This window comes from Rattus rattus, chromosome 1, assembly GCF_011064425.1.
Source record: "Rattus rattus isolate New Zealand chromosome 1, Rrattus_CSIRO_v1, whole genome shotgun sequence".
NCBI lineage: Eukaryota > Metazoa > Chordata > Mammalia > Rodentia > Muridae > Rattus > Rattus rattus.
Window position 1 is genome coordinate 251086947 of NC_046154.1, and position 16169 is coordinate 251103115.

The 16169-nt window shown below is 43.8% G+C and overlaps 1 protein-coding gene across 1 annotated transcript in view; it reads right to left on the minus strand.

Moving 5' to 3' along the window:
- The window catches only part of Slc25a17 (solute carrier family 25 member 17), a 44253-nt gene that overhangs the window by 18462 nt on the left and 9622 nt on the right, over positions 1-16169 (minus strand). The window contains exons 2-4 of the mRNA XM_032918223.1: positions 7294-7354; positions 2993-3059; positions 334-485 (exon numbers count right to left, since the gene is read on the minus strand). Of these exons, the coding sequence (XP_032774114.1) occupies positions 334-485; positions 2993-3059; positions 7294-7354 (280 nt within the window). The remainder of the gene's footprint in view (positions 1-333; positions 486-2992; positions 3060-7293; positions 7355-16169) is intronic.

Sequence of the window (16169 nt, forward strand, 5' to 3'; positions counted from 1 at the left end):
TCCTTAAAAGCAGAAAGTAGGATGGATGATGGCTACCAAAGGCTAGGGGAGGAGAGACGGGGAATTTACTTAGGGTGTATGAGGTTTGTAAAACGAACACCTCTGGTGTCAGTTTTAAAATGCAAGCATATTTCACGTGACTGGCTTACCTTAAAATGGCTAGCGGCAAATTGTATGCCATGTGTTTTTATTATCACATTAAGTAGACATGTCGGAAGCCTGGTCACATTCTCTGCAGCATCACTGGGTGCTAAAACCATCTCTGAGAGGACACATGAATCACGGATCACCATTAAAATAGACACACATTTTACACACAGAAAGCTTTGTTACCTGCTACAAATCCAATCGCCAGATCTTTTCCTGTGGAAGAACGTTGACCTTTGACCCACACTGCTTTGAGACTATTAAAAGTGTAAAAATAGACAAAATTGGAGCAGCAGAGACTGGAAATAACTGGAAACCATCCTCGATATGGTGCCAGGCTATGGAGAAAAACACAATAAGCAAAGTAAAGATCATGGACAAAAGCCACGGGCAATTGCCAGAGAAGCCTGTCAAGGTGTGAACGTAAACCACTCCCCAACAGGCTCTGACTGCTTGATGGCAACACCTCTACCCGCAACTGTTTTAGAAGACTGTGAAGTCTGTAAGAGGTAGAGCCTTGCAAGAGGGAACAGTCGCTGCGGACAGCGTAGTCCCACTTCCCGTGGAGACAATGTGGTCAGGTGGCGTGCCTGACCTATCGTGATAGACTGTGAAGTAAGTCAGACTAAACCTCCCCTCCCTTCTCTTGGTTGTCACAGAACTGAGAGAAGTAAGCAGTAGGGAGCCAGGAAAGCCTGGTCTCTGCTGACGATCTCCAGGTCTGACAAAGAGCAGGACATCGGCAGCACCTTAAATGTTCTCCCTACAGGTGGGTGCTTCGAGCTGCAGGAAGTCCCTAAGCCACACACCAGAAAGCACAATGGATGACAGGAGGCTGGCGGGGGAGCAGGAGATGTTTCATCACACTGTGCGGCCTGACTGAACTCCTGCGTAAGCAGCTCTTCCCCAGCTTCCGGTGAAGTGGACACTACAGGTACTCACCTTAGTCCTTCCTAGGCACTCATTATTCTTATCAACAATACACACGAGCAGTGGTCAAGAGCACTGACTGCTCTTCCAGAGGTCCTGAGTTCAATTCCCAGCAACCACATGGTGGCTCACAACCATCTGTAATGGGATCTGGTGCCTTCTTCTGGCCTCCGGGCAAACTTAAAACAAGAATTAAAACTCACACCTTTAATCTCCGCACTCAGGAGGCAGAGGAAGGTGGATCCTACGAGATCAAGGTCAACATAGCTTGTTCCAGGCCAGCCAGGCCCTATAGGGAGACTTTATCTCAAAAAAAAAAAAAAAAAAAAAAAAAGGAGGAGAATATATTATTTTAAAGTGTCAACGTAACATCATAAAGGTTAAATGCTTTGATGCATGTAACTGATATTTAAGTAACTGAAAAAGATCGTGTGATATGCATGTGTGTGTTAAAGACAGAGGCAGAGGGAGGGCAAGTGTGGACATAACTGGAGACATAAAAATGGTGACTAAACAGCTAAAGCTCGCGTGGTTCTCTGAACCAATTTTAGTTTTGAAACTGTTTGCAACTCTGACATTATTTCCAAATACAAATTTAAAGAAATTTAAAAAAGAAGAAAAAGAATGCAATCTGTCTGGATGCAATTAATAGCAACGAGCCGTGGGTGTGTGTGTGTGTCAGTGTGTATGTGTGTGTGTGTCAGTGTGTGTATGTGTGTGTGTGTGTGTGTGTGTGTGAGTGTGTGTGTGTGTGTGTGTGTGTGTGTGTCAGTGTGTGTGTGTGTGTGTGTGTCAGTGTGTGTGTGTGTGTGTGTGTGTGTGTGTGTGTGAATGTCAGAGTGTGTGTCAGTGTCAGTGTGTGTGTGTGAGTGTGTGAGTGTGTGTGTCAGTGTGTGTCAGTGTGTGTGTCAGTGTGTGTGTCAGTGTCAGTGTGTGTCTCTGTGTGTGTGAATGTCTGTGTGTGTGTCAGTGTGTCTGTGTGTGTGTCTGTATATGTGTGTCAGAGTGTGTGTCAGTGTGTGTGTGTGTCATGTGTATGTGTGTGTGTGTGTGCAGTGTGTGTGCAGTGTGTCTGTGTGTGTGTGTGTGTGTGTGTCAGTGTGTGTGTGTGTGTGTGTGAGTGTGTGTGTGTGTGTGTGTGTGTGTGTGTGTGTGTGTGTGTGTGTGTGTGTGGTGTGTGTGTGTGTCAGTGTGTGTGTGTGTGTGTGTGTGTGTGTGTGTGTATGTTTTGTGCAATGTGTGCTACTGGCACTGACACCAGGCCCTGTAAAGGCTATGCAAACAGGGTCAGTGAGCTCAATCCTCAACTCTGAAAGCGACGACCCTGTTGCTTTACTGTACATTAAATTTGGCTGTGCAGTGGTGCCTTAATCCCAGCACTTAGAAGGCAGAATCTTTCTCAGTTTGAAGCCAGCCTGGTCTACAGAGTGAGTTCTAGGACTGCTAGGGATACACAGAGAAACCCTGTTTCAAAAAGCCAAAAAAGAAAAAAAAGTGTCTTAGAAGGCACCATAAAAAATTAAGTAAGTAAGTAAATGGTGGCGGCTAGAGAGAGGGCTTAGCAGTTAAGGACTTTTGTTGCTCTTGAAGAAGACCTGGATTTGGTTCCCAGGACCAACATGGTGGTTCACAACCATATATAAACCAGTTCCGGGGACCCAACACCCTCTTACTGCTTCCTTGAGCATCTGGTACACACATGATACATTCATGTAAGAAAAGTACAAATACACAGAAATAAATCTAAAAACAAAACAAAACAAAAACCAAATGGCCAACAGATCTGTAGGGAATTAAGAACACACATGCCTCTACACATCTCAGGGCTGCAAGCCTCCAGCAGAGACGTTAAGCCTCGGCACCTGAGTCTCAGTCTAAGACCCTCTGACGGAGTTGTGAAATGGGTGGTACTCACAGGCCTTCCTCCTTGATTATCTCCAGGAGCACTGCATGTGTCGTTTTTGACTTTCTTTTTTCATCGACTGTAAGAATGAAGACAAGTACCGTCTGCAGCATCAGCAAGTTTCACCAACGCGTCATCACTTCATCTGCATAGACTCTCACCTGTTCTTTGAGATCCCTACTTTGTTTGCCTCAGAACCTCCAGTGTGCGGAACCAATGGCTTTACTTCCCCAGAGAAAACTCCTTGGGTTTCATCTGTTACTCAGAAAGAATTTTAACTTCAACCCTAAGTGCCACAGTAAAGCAGAAATGCTATCTCTGGGGTTTTACTAGGCTCTTTCTTAAAATATTTACTTTTAATGATTTGTTTGTGTGTGTGTTTGTGTGTCAGTGAATGCATGAATGCAGGTTCCCTTGGAGGCCAGAAGAGGGTACAGGATCCCCTGGAACTGGATTACTGAGAGCTGAATTTGGGTCCTCTGGAAGAGCAATATATGTTTGTAGCCATACACCATCTTTCTAGCTCCATATCATCCATGTATCTATCCTTCCTTCCCCACTTCCCTTCCTTCCTATGTATGTGTGCCTGTGTGACTTTATGTGTGCCATGTGTATGCAGGGAATCCTGGAGGCCAGAGGGTATCAGATCCCCCAGACCTGCAGGTACGGGCAATTGTGACCCTTGTGATGTAGGTGCTAGGAACCAAACCTGGGTTCTCTGGACCCATAATGTTCTGAATCCATGAATGTTCTTAATGGCTTAGCCAGTTCTCCAGCCTCAGACAGTGATCTTTTTTCTTTTTTTTTTCGGAGCTGGGGACCGAACCCAGGGCCTTGCGCTTGCTAGGCAAGCGCTCTACCACTGAGCTAAATCCCCAACCCCGTGTGATCTTCTTAAAACCAACATGCAGTTCTCATTCTTATTTCCATAAATTATAAAGGAAACTGATTATTTCTCTTTTTAAAAAAAAGATTTATTTTCTATATATGAATGTTTTGCCTACATGTATACAAGTACCATACATGTGCCTGGTGCCCAGGGGAGTCAGAGAGGGTGTTAGATAACCTACAGCTGGAGTTAGGGATGGTTCAGAACCGCCATCTGGGTGCTGGGAACTGAACCCAGGTCCTCTGTTAGAGCTGCAAACGCTCTTAACCTCTGAGCCATCTTTCAGCCTCTACTCTCTTCCTTTTATAAAAGAGGCTAGGGAAACAAAAGCAAAGCCAGGATTAGAGCTCAAATTTCAAGCGTCTGGCTTTGTGCTGCTTCCTAAGCTCGAATCCCAGAAGAACAGCACCCTCATTCCGTGTGCATAGTCACTGAAAACAATATCCACATTTCGGTTAACTTCAAATTTCCTGCCCTGCTATAAAATTAATCTGAAAACAAAAATGTGGAAATGAACCAGTTTCTCTAGAATTAAAATTGGTACCAGTGTATCTTATGAAATGGCAAGTTAGTCAGTCCCCATTAAAAGCAATCTGGCATTTACTCAAAATCACACATTTACCCCTTGATTTGGAAGAAATCTCACATCTGGGAATTTATCCCATAAAGTTTACAGAAACAAAATGGCTTATGAACAAATCTATTATTACATCGTATTTGCAAGAAAAACAATAACAGAAAAGTAATGCAACCCAAGAATTCTTTTTCAGTAGGGCAAGGGTAAGCAGGGTATGGTGCATGCACACCGACTACTTGACAACTGGAAGACTGGATAAAGAAAAGCACACTGCCAGGCTTGCAATGCAAAGTTTCAGGGGAGGGGAGCTGGAGAGATGGCTCAGCAGTTAAGGGAACTGGCTGCTCTTCCAGAGGACCCAGGTTCAATTCACAGCAACCACATGGTGACTCACAATCATCTGTAACTCCAGTCCCAGAGAATCTGGTGCCTTTTCTGGTCTCTGTGGGGATGAGGCACACATGTACTATACAGACACACATTTGGGCAAAACACCCATATATAAATAAAATCTAAAAAAAGAGTATTTTTAAATGCAAGGTGTAAGGCAGAGCAAACTGTTTTTTAGGTGAGTGTGACAGAAGACACGGAACATATGTTACTTGCTTGTCACTGCACAAAGTCTAAAAGGCTATCTAGGACACCAGGAAAGGCTGGCTGACAGTCTCATGCTTCCCTCCTATACACCAGTGGGCTCAGACTCTGCCACACCCATCCCTCTTTTTACTTTGTTCTGCCTCTCTCATTCTCTCTTCCTTCTTCCCTCAGAAACAAGATCTCAGTATAGCTCCTATGCTGAAATAGTCCACAGGCCTCAGACTCCCAGTAGCTGGGACTGTAGGTGTGCACACAATGACTGCTCTACACCATTCTGCCGTTCTGAAGGATGTCCAAATAGAGAGCTCTTGGGGCTGGAGAGATGGCTCAGCACCCATCATGGGTGGCTCACAATCACTCTAGGGATTCCAAAGCTCCTGGCTTCTGAGGTCACCTGCACTCATGTGCACATACCCCCACACAGACACTTAACATACATACACTTAAAAGTCATTCTAAATACTAAGAGACAAAGAAAGAAAGATCTTTCTAGCAATGGCGATACCAAGAAACTACAGTGTTAAGAATGGTGGGGAGGGGTGAAGGTGGACTGGGGGTTTCCCTGTATAGTTCTCCTTTCTATGTATTTTGCTTTGTGAGTTATATTAATAATTGCCTATCTAAAAATAATAATTAATAATAAATAATTAATAATTGCCTATCTAAAAATTTTAATCACAACCAGTAGACAAAGTACCTTCGAGTTAGTTTTCAAACTGTCTTTATGCAAGTTGTGGCACTGGTTTATAATTTCAAGATGAATAGAAAGGAGTAAGGAAAAAAAACCAATTATAGCAAAATGCCAAACCCTGTAGTACTGGATGCTTACAGGCTGCTCAGGATGACGTGTCTAGATGAGCAGGGAGGAGGTATTTGTCTCCGCTGCTTCCCAGTTTCCATGCTCTTTAGAAAACCTTCCTCCCTTAAAAATGCCCAGTTTAAGGCTTGAAAGTCGGGTGGAGCACTAGCCTAGCACATGTGAAGCCCGGCCCGGCTGCCTACTGTAAAAGCCATGGGGTTTACACAAACAGCAGTGACTTGAGGCTGTACATGAAAGAAGCCCTTTGGTCTCAGAGTAGAAATGGCTAATACCACGGCTCATCCACCGTGACTCTTCTAAGAAACTGCAGGCTGGTAGCCAAAAGGCAGTGGAACAAGTCCTCCTCCTCAGGGTCTGATGTCCCCAAGGCGGGCACCCTCCTGTGAATGACTGGGATGGACAAATCAGGAAAGCTGAGGCTGGCTAGGCCAGCTCCCTGCTGAGTCTATCCTGTATCAGCTCCTCACTTTGTCACAGCACTGATTCCTTTACCAAAACTGGCAGTACCCGTCCTTGGGGTTCACTCTTAAGATATTTGGTTTCCATGGTCAACCCTGTTTGATTTGTTTGTTGGACATTACACTGCAGTGCCCAGACACCAGTGGTGTAAGTGCAGTCCCAGTTCCTCTGCCCACTTACCCATCATGCTGTGCATTGCCCTAATATAGAAATCTATTACACAGAAGTATAGACAGTACATTTCCCACCTGCCTTTCTAATAACTGCTAAAGAAAAAAAATACCCTTTCTCATGTATGGACTTGCTACATGATAAAATCAGTGAGCTGGACTTCAGAAGGGCAGATGTCTTGGGGTACTGGCATGAGTAAAAGAGCTGCATGTAATCACTTTCTAGTGTGAGGAAATTCACTCATCTCTGGTTCCCTTGACTTAACCCTTCAGACCACCCTTTTTCTCTTCTAAGAGCCTGCAGAGTCTTGGTATTGAAGACTGTTTCTTAAGTTATCGCTAGTCAGTTTATAATAGGAACTGCTCCCATACACTCGCTATTCCAACCTTTCCGACTACACCTTGGGGATTTTCTACAGGTGACCCTCTTATTTACTTTAACTTGCGTTGCCACAGTTCTCCTTGGAGAACAATATGGCGGTGGGCACTCAGTCCAAGTGGGCTAAGCACTGGCCTAATGCTGTACAAAGCTTGTTCACCCCCAGTACAGAAAGAGGAGGAGTAGGGATCAAATATTTAAATAAGGTGCATAGTTATGATGCAAGAACTTTAGAGGTGGAGGCAGGAGGATGAGTCATGGTTAGGCTATAGAATGCGTTTGAAGCCAGTTAGGCTATATATAAAACCCTGACACAAAACCAAGCCAGCAAACAGACACAGCAGTGTGTAGAGAGAATGTCCTTATCTTGGTGCGGTGTGTAGGAGAAAATGCTTCCCAGACATCAAAGGATCAATACTCACCCTGAAGCCGAAGTCTAGCAGTATCCAAGGGAAAGAACACTGTCATGGCAGTCACGCTTCCCTGCAAAGTTAAAAAGGGCTTTAGCCATTACAGTAATAAACATGGCCACAGCTGGGGAAACGCGTGTAGTTTTTCTTTATATCTACATGCATGTCTGTCTGTGCACTATAGGCCCTCCTGGTGCAATCGGAGACTACAAGATGTCAGATTCCCCCAACTGGAGTTCAGATGGCTGTGAGCCGCCATGTGGGTGCTGGGAATCATGCCGCCAGGTCATCTACAATAGCAACCAGTGTTCCTAACCACTGATCAGTCTCCCCAGCTGCAGACTGCTTTTTTTTTTAAAGGTTTATTTATTTATTTATGTACATGGGTGCTCTGTCTGCATGTCTGTATGCATACCAGAAGAGGGCATCAGATTCTATTACTATAGATAGTTGTGAGCCACAATGTGGTTGCTGGGAATTGAACTCAGGACCTCTGGAAGAGCATCAAGTCCCTTAATCACTGAGCCATCTTTCCAACCCCAGACTGCAATTTTTTTTTTTAAAGATTTATTTATTTACTTTATGTACAGCATTCTGTCTGCATATGTGACTGCAGGCCAGAAGAGGGCACCAGATCTCATTATAGATGGTTGTGAGCCACCATGTGGTTGCTGGGAATTGAACTCATGACCTCTGGAAGAGCAGTCAGTGCTCTTAACCACTGAGCCATCTCTCCAGCCCCCAGACTGCAATTTTTAAATGATCAAAAACTCATTAGTAATGTTTGGCTGTGGTACTCTGCATCTGCCCACATCAACTGCTAAGAACATGGCCCACAGAATCAACAGACCAGAACTCATGGGAACTTGAGAGATCAGGGAACCAGTAGGGTCTGACCTAGGTCCAGTAATACATGCTATGGCTAAATAGCTTGGTATTCTTGTGGAAATCCTAACAGTGGGAGTGTGGGCTGTCAGTGACTCCCTCACCTACTTGTAGGACCCATTCCCTTCTACTGGGTTGCCTTGTCCAGCCTTGATGTAATGGTATATGTCTGGTCTTACTGTAGTTGGTTATGTTGTGCTTGGTTGATGTCCCTGAGAGGCCTGCTCTTTTCTGAGGGTCTGAGGGGAGAGGAGAAGAGGGAAAAAGGGGAAACTGCCATTGGGATGTAATATATGAAAGAAGAAAAATATAGACACACACACACATAATATATATGGCTAACATAATACTATAAATAAAAACTGCACACCACATCTAACATAAATGCTTGAGTCAAAATTTATCAGGTAACATTAAAAAAGAAACCCAACTGATTAGTGCTGTCAGTTCAATTAAATTCTTACCAAATAAACACAGTGCGTCAATCTAGGAATTAGTCACATTTAGAATTCTATTATTAGATACTTGAAGGGAGAGTTGAATTTTCCAAAAGAAATACTTTTTGTTTTTCTGATACTGAAAAAGAAACAAAACTATAGCACATTTGAAGACAACTGATAAATGAAATTGACTTTTTTTCTTCAGGTCAATTGGTACCATGATGCTTCTGATACTCCTCAAAATCAAAATAGTCAATAATCTAAAAATATAGGCTAACTTGGAAATGGTGGCACACCTCTTTGATCTCAGAATTCGGAAGGCAGAGGCAGGCAGATCTCTATAAATTTGAGGCCAGCTTGGTCTGCATAGCAAGTTCCAGGATAGTCAAGGCTACATGGCAAGACCTTGTCCCAAGAGACCAGTGTGTGTATGTGTGTGACACACATGTACATATATATAATTACTTCCTAAGGTGCTTTATCAATATAATCACCAAAAACTGAAAAGGCATGCAAGAAGTCATTATTATTTGGCAGGTGTGTGTGTGTGCGTGTGCGCGCGCCTGCGGATGCGTGTGTGCGGAGAGACCGGAAACTGAAGTACTGTTTACTTATGGATGTCCTAACTCCTATGAAAATGTCACAGTGTGTTGTAGGTTATTAACCAGCTGACCTTAACACGGGAAGATTATTTTGGAGGACTAAGGGAGAAGGAAGAATTACAAGACTCCTTAAAAGTAGCAGGGGCGGGCTGGAGAGATGGCTCAGTGGTTAAGAGCACTGACTGCTCTTCCAGAGGTCCTGAGTTCAATTCCCAGCAACCACATGGTGGCTCACAACCATCTGTAATGGGATCTGATGCCCTCTTCTGGTGTGTCTGAAGACAGCGACAGTGTACTCATATACATAAAATAAATCTTTTTAAAAAAAGTAGCAGGGGCTGGCAAAGTGACTCATTGAGTAAAGGCTCTTAGCATCAAGCTGACAACATCGAATCAATCCTAGAACCCATAAAATGGAAGGAGAGAACTGACTTCTACATGCTGCTCTCTGACACTCGTGTACACACATCTACATGTAAAATAAATTAAATGTAAAAAAATAAAAATGAAAACAAAACAAAACAAAACAAAACAAAACCCTAACGGGTGTAGGAGTTCAGGTCTTTAGTTCCAGCACTTGGGAATCCAAGGCAAGTGGATCTCTCTGTTTGAGGCCAGCCTAAATCCGTACAGAATTCTGAACCACATAGTGAGACTCTATCTAAACCAAACCAAACCAAAAACAATTAAAAGGAAGAGAAGAAGGAAGAGGAGGGGGAGGGGGAAGAGAAGGAGGGATAGAAGGAAAAGGGACAGGAGGGAGAGAAGGAGGATGAGGAGGAGAAAACTCTGGGTTCTGTTCCCAGCACTAGAGCAAAGAAGACTCAGGAACGGATCAGAGGAATAAGGAGGAGAAAGCAATGTGGTGTAAGAGGAGACTCCAACTGCAAACTCTGGCCATGGGGGAAGATGCCACTAGTCAGGAAATGTAGCAGCCTCTGGAAAGTGAGAGCAGTGGGTGTCAACCTTCCTAATGCTACAACCCTTTAATATAGTTCCTCATGTTGTGGTGATCCCCAGGCATAAAATTATTTTCATCGTTACTTCAGAAGTGTAATTTTGCTACTCTTATGAATTGTAATGTAAGTATCTGATATGCAGACGGTCTTAGGCGACCACTGTAAAAGGGTTGTTCAACACCCCCAAAAGGGGTCTTGACCACGGCTGGGAACCACTGCCTTGAAAAAGGAAAATAGCTCTTGCAATGTTTTGATGTTTACTCAGTAAACCTGCACTGGCCTACCTTACAGATGATAAACAGGTATGACTTAACTTGGGAGGCATGGTCACATTTGTTACATAGAAACAGAAAACAGATACAACAGAGGATAAACCCTGGGAGGCAGAAGGGAGCCCTGTGGTACCTTTCACAGCAGCCAGGGAATCTCAATCCAGCTTCTGGACTTCCCTAAGGTGACCTAAAATAAGCAGGTGGCACAGGAAACTAGGTAGCCGAATACCAGCCTAAGTTGTCGTCATCCCAGGAGACCAGCAGCAGCAAATAACAGGAATTCAAAGGAGAGGACACATGCACGCATGCAGGCACGCACACACACAGAGACAGAGACAGAGAGAGAGACAGAGACAGACAGAGACAGAGACAGAGAGATTCCCTCTGTTTCATTAGAATGTGAAGCTTGAAACTTGAATGCTGAGATGGGAGTTTCTGATTACAGCAATGTGGTGTCTTAGGCAATGTGCTGGCTGCCAATTATCTAGAAATGCTGAATAAAATATAGCAAACACCTTTCTGCTTATTGCACTGCACTGGGAAGTACAGGAAAGCCCTGGAGGGTTAGAGATTAGCTATCCACAGGGTTAAGCAGGTTTTTCTACTCCACTGCCCTCAGGAGCTTTCACTCCTGTTTTGCTTTTAAATTTGCGATAAAATGCACACAGTGCAACGCTAACCACTGCAGGGTATATCTTAAGGGCTGGGGGTGCACTCAGAGGCTCTACGTGCTTCCTCATCGAGAAACACAAAGGGCTGTTTTCACACGCACTGTTACCTGCATGCACGCCTTGTACTAAGTCATACAAACACATGATTATCAGAATCTGAATTAAATTTCTCTAAATAGATTCATATCTTTCCTGAGAACAATTTGTTCAGTTACAGAGAATGAGAAGACGCAGATGAGAAGCAGTCATGATGTACCACACTGTTGTGCCAGAGGCATAAAATAAACCTACTGAGTCCCACAGAATTCTAACCATCTGAGTAGGAGTGCTATTGCAGACAATAATTACAATTTACAAGAATCTATTTCTAGAGAAATCTATTTCAGAGATTTCGTTCTCTCACCAAAACCATTTTGAATTACAACATTCTGTGTTAGGGGAACAAGTAAATTCCTATGCTGCATTGTCACTTGAAGCCAGGAGGTCCCTTCAGCTAGAAAGTCAAGGGCCTGGGCAGCCCAAAGGCAGAGTGGCAGAGGTGGAGTGTAAGCACCCAGAATCCTCCAACACATATACAACTTCCTTCCACTTCCTTATTTTGAAAAAAAGTGTTATATGTGTGTGTGTGTGTGTGTAGAGAGAGAGAGAGAGAGAGAGAGAGAGAGAGAGAGAGAGAGAGAGAGAGAGAGAGAGAGAGTGTGTGTTGTGAGGGGTCAAAGAACAATTAATCTGTGGGAGCTGGTTTTTCTTCTTCCACTATGTGGGTTCCAGAATGGAAAGCAGTCATCAGCCCAGGCATGAAGCAGTTTTACCCACTGAGTCATCTCTCCGGCCCTCGATTTCCCCCCTCTTTGTATGAATACACGTGTGAAAGTGTATTCCAACACGTGTGTGGATGCCCACCAAGGCCAGATCGATCCCCCAGAGCTGAAGTTGTAGGCGGTTGTGGGCTGCCTGGTCTGGTCCTCTGTCAGAGTAACAAGTGCTCTTGGTCTGAGCCATCTCCCCGCCTCACACACACGACTTACTTTCATTTGTTTATTTTTTTTAGACAAGGTCTCCTATGTAGCTGTTGGCTGATCTGGAATTCTCTATATAAACCAGGCTAGACTTGAACTTAGTGATCTGCCATCCTCTGCCTCCTGAATGCTGGGTCACAGGTGTGTGACACTACATACGCCCAGCTTTTTGTTCAGGGTTAGCTTGTTGTCGTCGTCGTTGTTGTTGAAGGTCCAGCCACATACAATTTTAACTTCATTCTGCCCCTCATAAAAGTGCACAAGATGCACACAGAAACCATTAGGCCTAACTGTAAATACTTTTGTTTTAAAATGAAGGAGGGCCTGGGGATATGGCTCAGGTGGAAGAGTTGACACAGCATGGCTGCTGGCCACAGTTCCAGTAGAGCTGAGCGGATTGCCACAATCGCTGTCCTCCTATCCCTAACCTTTGGTCTCTGTGTGTTGCATTATTGGGACTTTCTGCATTATAATTCATTTTATGTCTTTTTCTGAGAAAAAAATATGTCTGAGTTCTTTTAGCAACATCCTAAGATTAGCTTTATCTGGCTAATTTTATTTGGAAGTCTTTCTTATGCCCTGGGGATTGATAAGCAAATAGATTAATGAGGTCATTACTCTAGGAATCTGCTTGGGGTATCTGCCCCTGAGTTAACTCAAATAGTATAATTGGTGAAGGGTAAACAGAGACAATTGACAAACCCTGATGGACCAGGAGAATAGGTTAGAGAGAGAGAGAGAGAGAGAGAGAGAGAGAGAGAGAGAGATCTTTAAAATGTACTTCACAGATAGGGAGACAGGGCACTTCCCTGGAGGAATAGAATTCAGTAAATCAGATAGATCGGCTAAGATAAACTTTTTCTACTTTGTAATCTAGAAGATCAAACATAGTAAAAGTATTAGTATTTGCTATTTATAAGAAGCCTGGCTCAGGGGGTTGGGGATTTAGCTCAGTGGTAGAGCGCTTGCCTAGAAAGTGTAAGGCCCTGGGTTCGGTCCTCAGCTCTGGAAAAAAAAAAAAAAAAAAAAAGGAAGGAAGAAAAAAGAAGCCTGGCTCAGACATTTTTTTGTTTGTCTGGAGTGCTTTCAAATAGCAAACATGCCAAGCTAAAACCAGGCTGTCGTATGATGAATGTTGCTTTGAGGAGAAATTCTTTAGTCTTTACATTGGAGTTATAGGGCTAACATAAGAATAATGTTTGTTTTTTTCTATTTGTGACTGAACTGTAACCCTAGACATGTAACGAAAAGTGAAACATACATTCTGTTCCACTTGGATAATCATTAGTCTGTTCTGTCTGTGAAACTTACATAAATAAAGAAGCACGTGGTTGCGAGCAAGTCAGAGCAGCAAAAATGGCCCGAATGCTAGACAGTCAGGCCCGCTAAATTCCCCTGACCTGCACCCCCAACTCCCTCCCTTCCCTCTCCTACTCCTTATCTCCTGTCAGCAAGGACCCCCCAACTCTGCTTTCTGTGCTGGGAAAGACCCCCAGCAGAGAGTGACTGCCTAGCATGCACAAAGGTGCAGGCTGCATCCTGAACATCACATAAACTGTGTGTAATGATGCAGGGCTGCAATCCCAGAACTCAGGGTTGAGGCAGGAAGATGAGAAGTTCAAGGCCATCCTTGGCTACACAAGAAGCCAGCCTGGGCTAAGAGAATTTGCCTCAAAATTAAATAGGGGGGGTGTGTGTGTGGAGAGATGGGTCAGTGGTCAAGAGCACTGGCTGCTATTCCAGAGGTCCTGAGTTCAAATCCCAGCACCCACTGTCTGTAACTCCAGTTCCAGGACTTCTGACACCTTTACACAGACACATGCAGGAAAACACCCACACACATAAAATTTAAAAAAAAAAAAAAAAAAAGGTGTGTGTGAGGGAGGAGGAGGGAAGGCTCGGAGGTTGAGAGCACTGGCTGCTCTATTGGAGGATCAAAGTTCAACTCCCACCGTCCACATGGCAGCTCAAAACATCTGTACTTCCAGTCCCAGGGGGTCCAACATCCTCTTTTGGCCTCCACAGGCACCAGGCATGCACTAGGTACACAGACATACATTCAGGCAAAACACCCTACATAGATAAGTAAGTATATAAACACAGTTTTCTTTCTTTTCTTTTCTTTTTTTCCAAGACAGGGTTTCTCTGCCGCTCTGGCTGTCCTAAAATTTGATCAGGCTCTCCTCAAACTGAGAGAGATCTGCCTGACTCTGTCTTCTAAATGCTAGGATTAAAGGTATGTGTCACCATCATTTGGCTATACTGGCTATAAACAATCTTTTTTAGAGAAAAGAGGGCTCAGAGGGATGACTCCTGCCTGTATTGTAGCTCTTAGGAGGGTGAGGAGGAAAAGGGTTATGAGTTAGAGGTCAGTCTGGCTATTTAGCAAATTCCCAGGCCGGACTGAGACACAACAGAAGACAGAGAATAAGACTCTGGGAGCTCTCAGAGTATATAGTCTGGAGAACACCTCTAAGGTCTTTCTAGGAGTTTGGATGATGAGAACTATTTAGTATAAGGCACACATATAGAGGTGAGGGGACAACTTGGAGGAGTTGATTTTCTGCCCACAGTATGAATTTTAGGGTGAAACTCATGCTGTAAGGCTTGGCGACAAGTGCCTGTATCTGCTGAGCCATCTTGCTGGCCCCAAACCTGTTGATACTCCTGCCTCCACCTCCTGAGTGTGGGGAATACAGGAATATACCATTGTGCCTGACTCAAAATTACTCCAAAAAACCTTTTATGAAGTAGTTAGACACAACTTGCTTTTAAAAATCCTTATTCTCCTATAGGAGGGGGATTTTCCACTTGTTACACGTGTTCTTGCAAACAGAAAAAGAACTCCCATAGTCCAAAGTCTGCAGACACACAAGCTCCTCCTCTAAGCTTTAGAAAGTTAATCTAGAAATGTTTTTGTTGACATGTGAGATACATTTTTAAAATGTCTCAATGGTTTGCTTGCTTTCTAATACTGGGGTTTTGTTTTTTAACAGTACAGTTTCAAGTAGCCCAGGATGGCCTTGAACTATCTAAGAAGCCAAGAATGATTTTGAATCCAGATCTGCCTGTCTCTACATTCTAAGTGTTGGAATTACAGAGGTGTGCCTCTATGCTTTGCTGAGAATGCAGTAATTATTAAGAGAATAAAGAGGTCCTGAGATCAATCTGAAAAGCATGCCTTTAAGTATGAGAAATATAACATTAGTAACACACTCCATCATCTCCTGCAATCGTCTCTAGTGTTGCTCCCCAGATCTTGTCATCTTGTTATATCGATGGGATACAAACCAACAGGGGACATGATCCCGACGAGATGGGCCAATACCTCAACTAGAAAAAACTCTTTTTTTTTTTTTTTTTTTTTTTTTTTTCCCAGAGCTGGGGACCGAACCCAGGGCCTTGCGTGTGCTAGGCAAGCGCTCTACCGCTGAGCTAAATCCCCAACCCAGAAAAAGTCTTTAGAAGGCACCCACTAAGTGGTTTTCTTGTTTTCTGTTTGTTTTGTTTGTTTTGAGATGGGGTGAGTCTATGTAGACTTGACTATCCTGGAAGTCACTATGTAGACCAAGCTGGCCTCAAACTCTTAGATCTGCTGACCAATGCCTCCCTAGTACCATGATTAAAGGTGTGCAACATCCCCTCCGACTACTTAATGGATTTTTAATGACAAGTAGAATATGGTGTCATAAAATTGAATTTTGATTGGTGATATAAAATGCTTGGTCCTCAACCCAGGTTCCTGGCATACATCTGCTCATAAAACCCCTGGAAAGGCATCTATATCCTCTCGGTGTGGGGGCTGCAGAGATGGCTCAGCAGGTAAAAGAGTAATTTGAGTCACAGCACCCATGTCTGGTGGGTCGCAGCGGCCTGTGACTCTACCTGCAAGGGATCTGATGGGCACCAGGCCTCTATGGGCACCAGACATGCATGAGTACATGGACTTATATGAAGGCAAAGCACTCATATGCATAAAATAGTAATTAAAAAGTAAGAAATCATGAAGATTTACGTTTCTGTCTTATCTAAGAGTGATG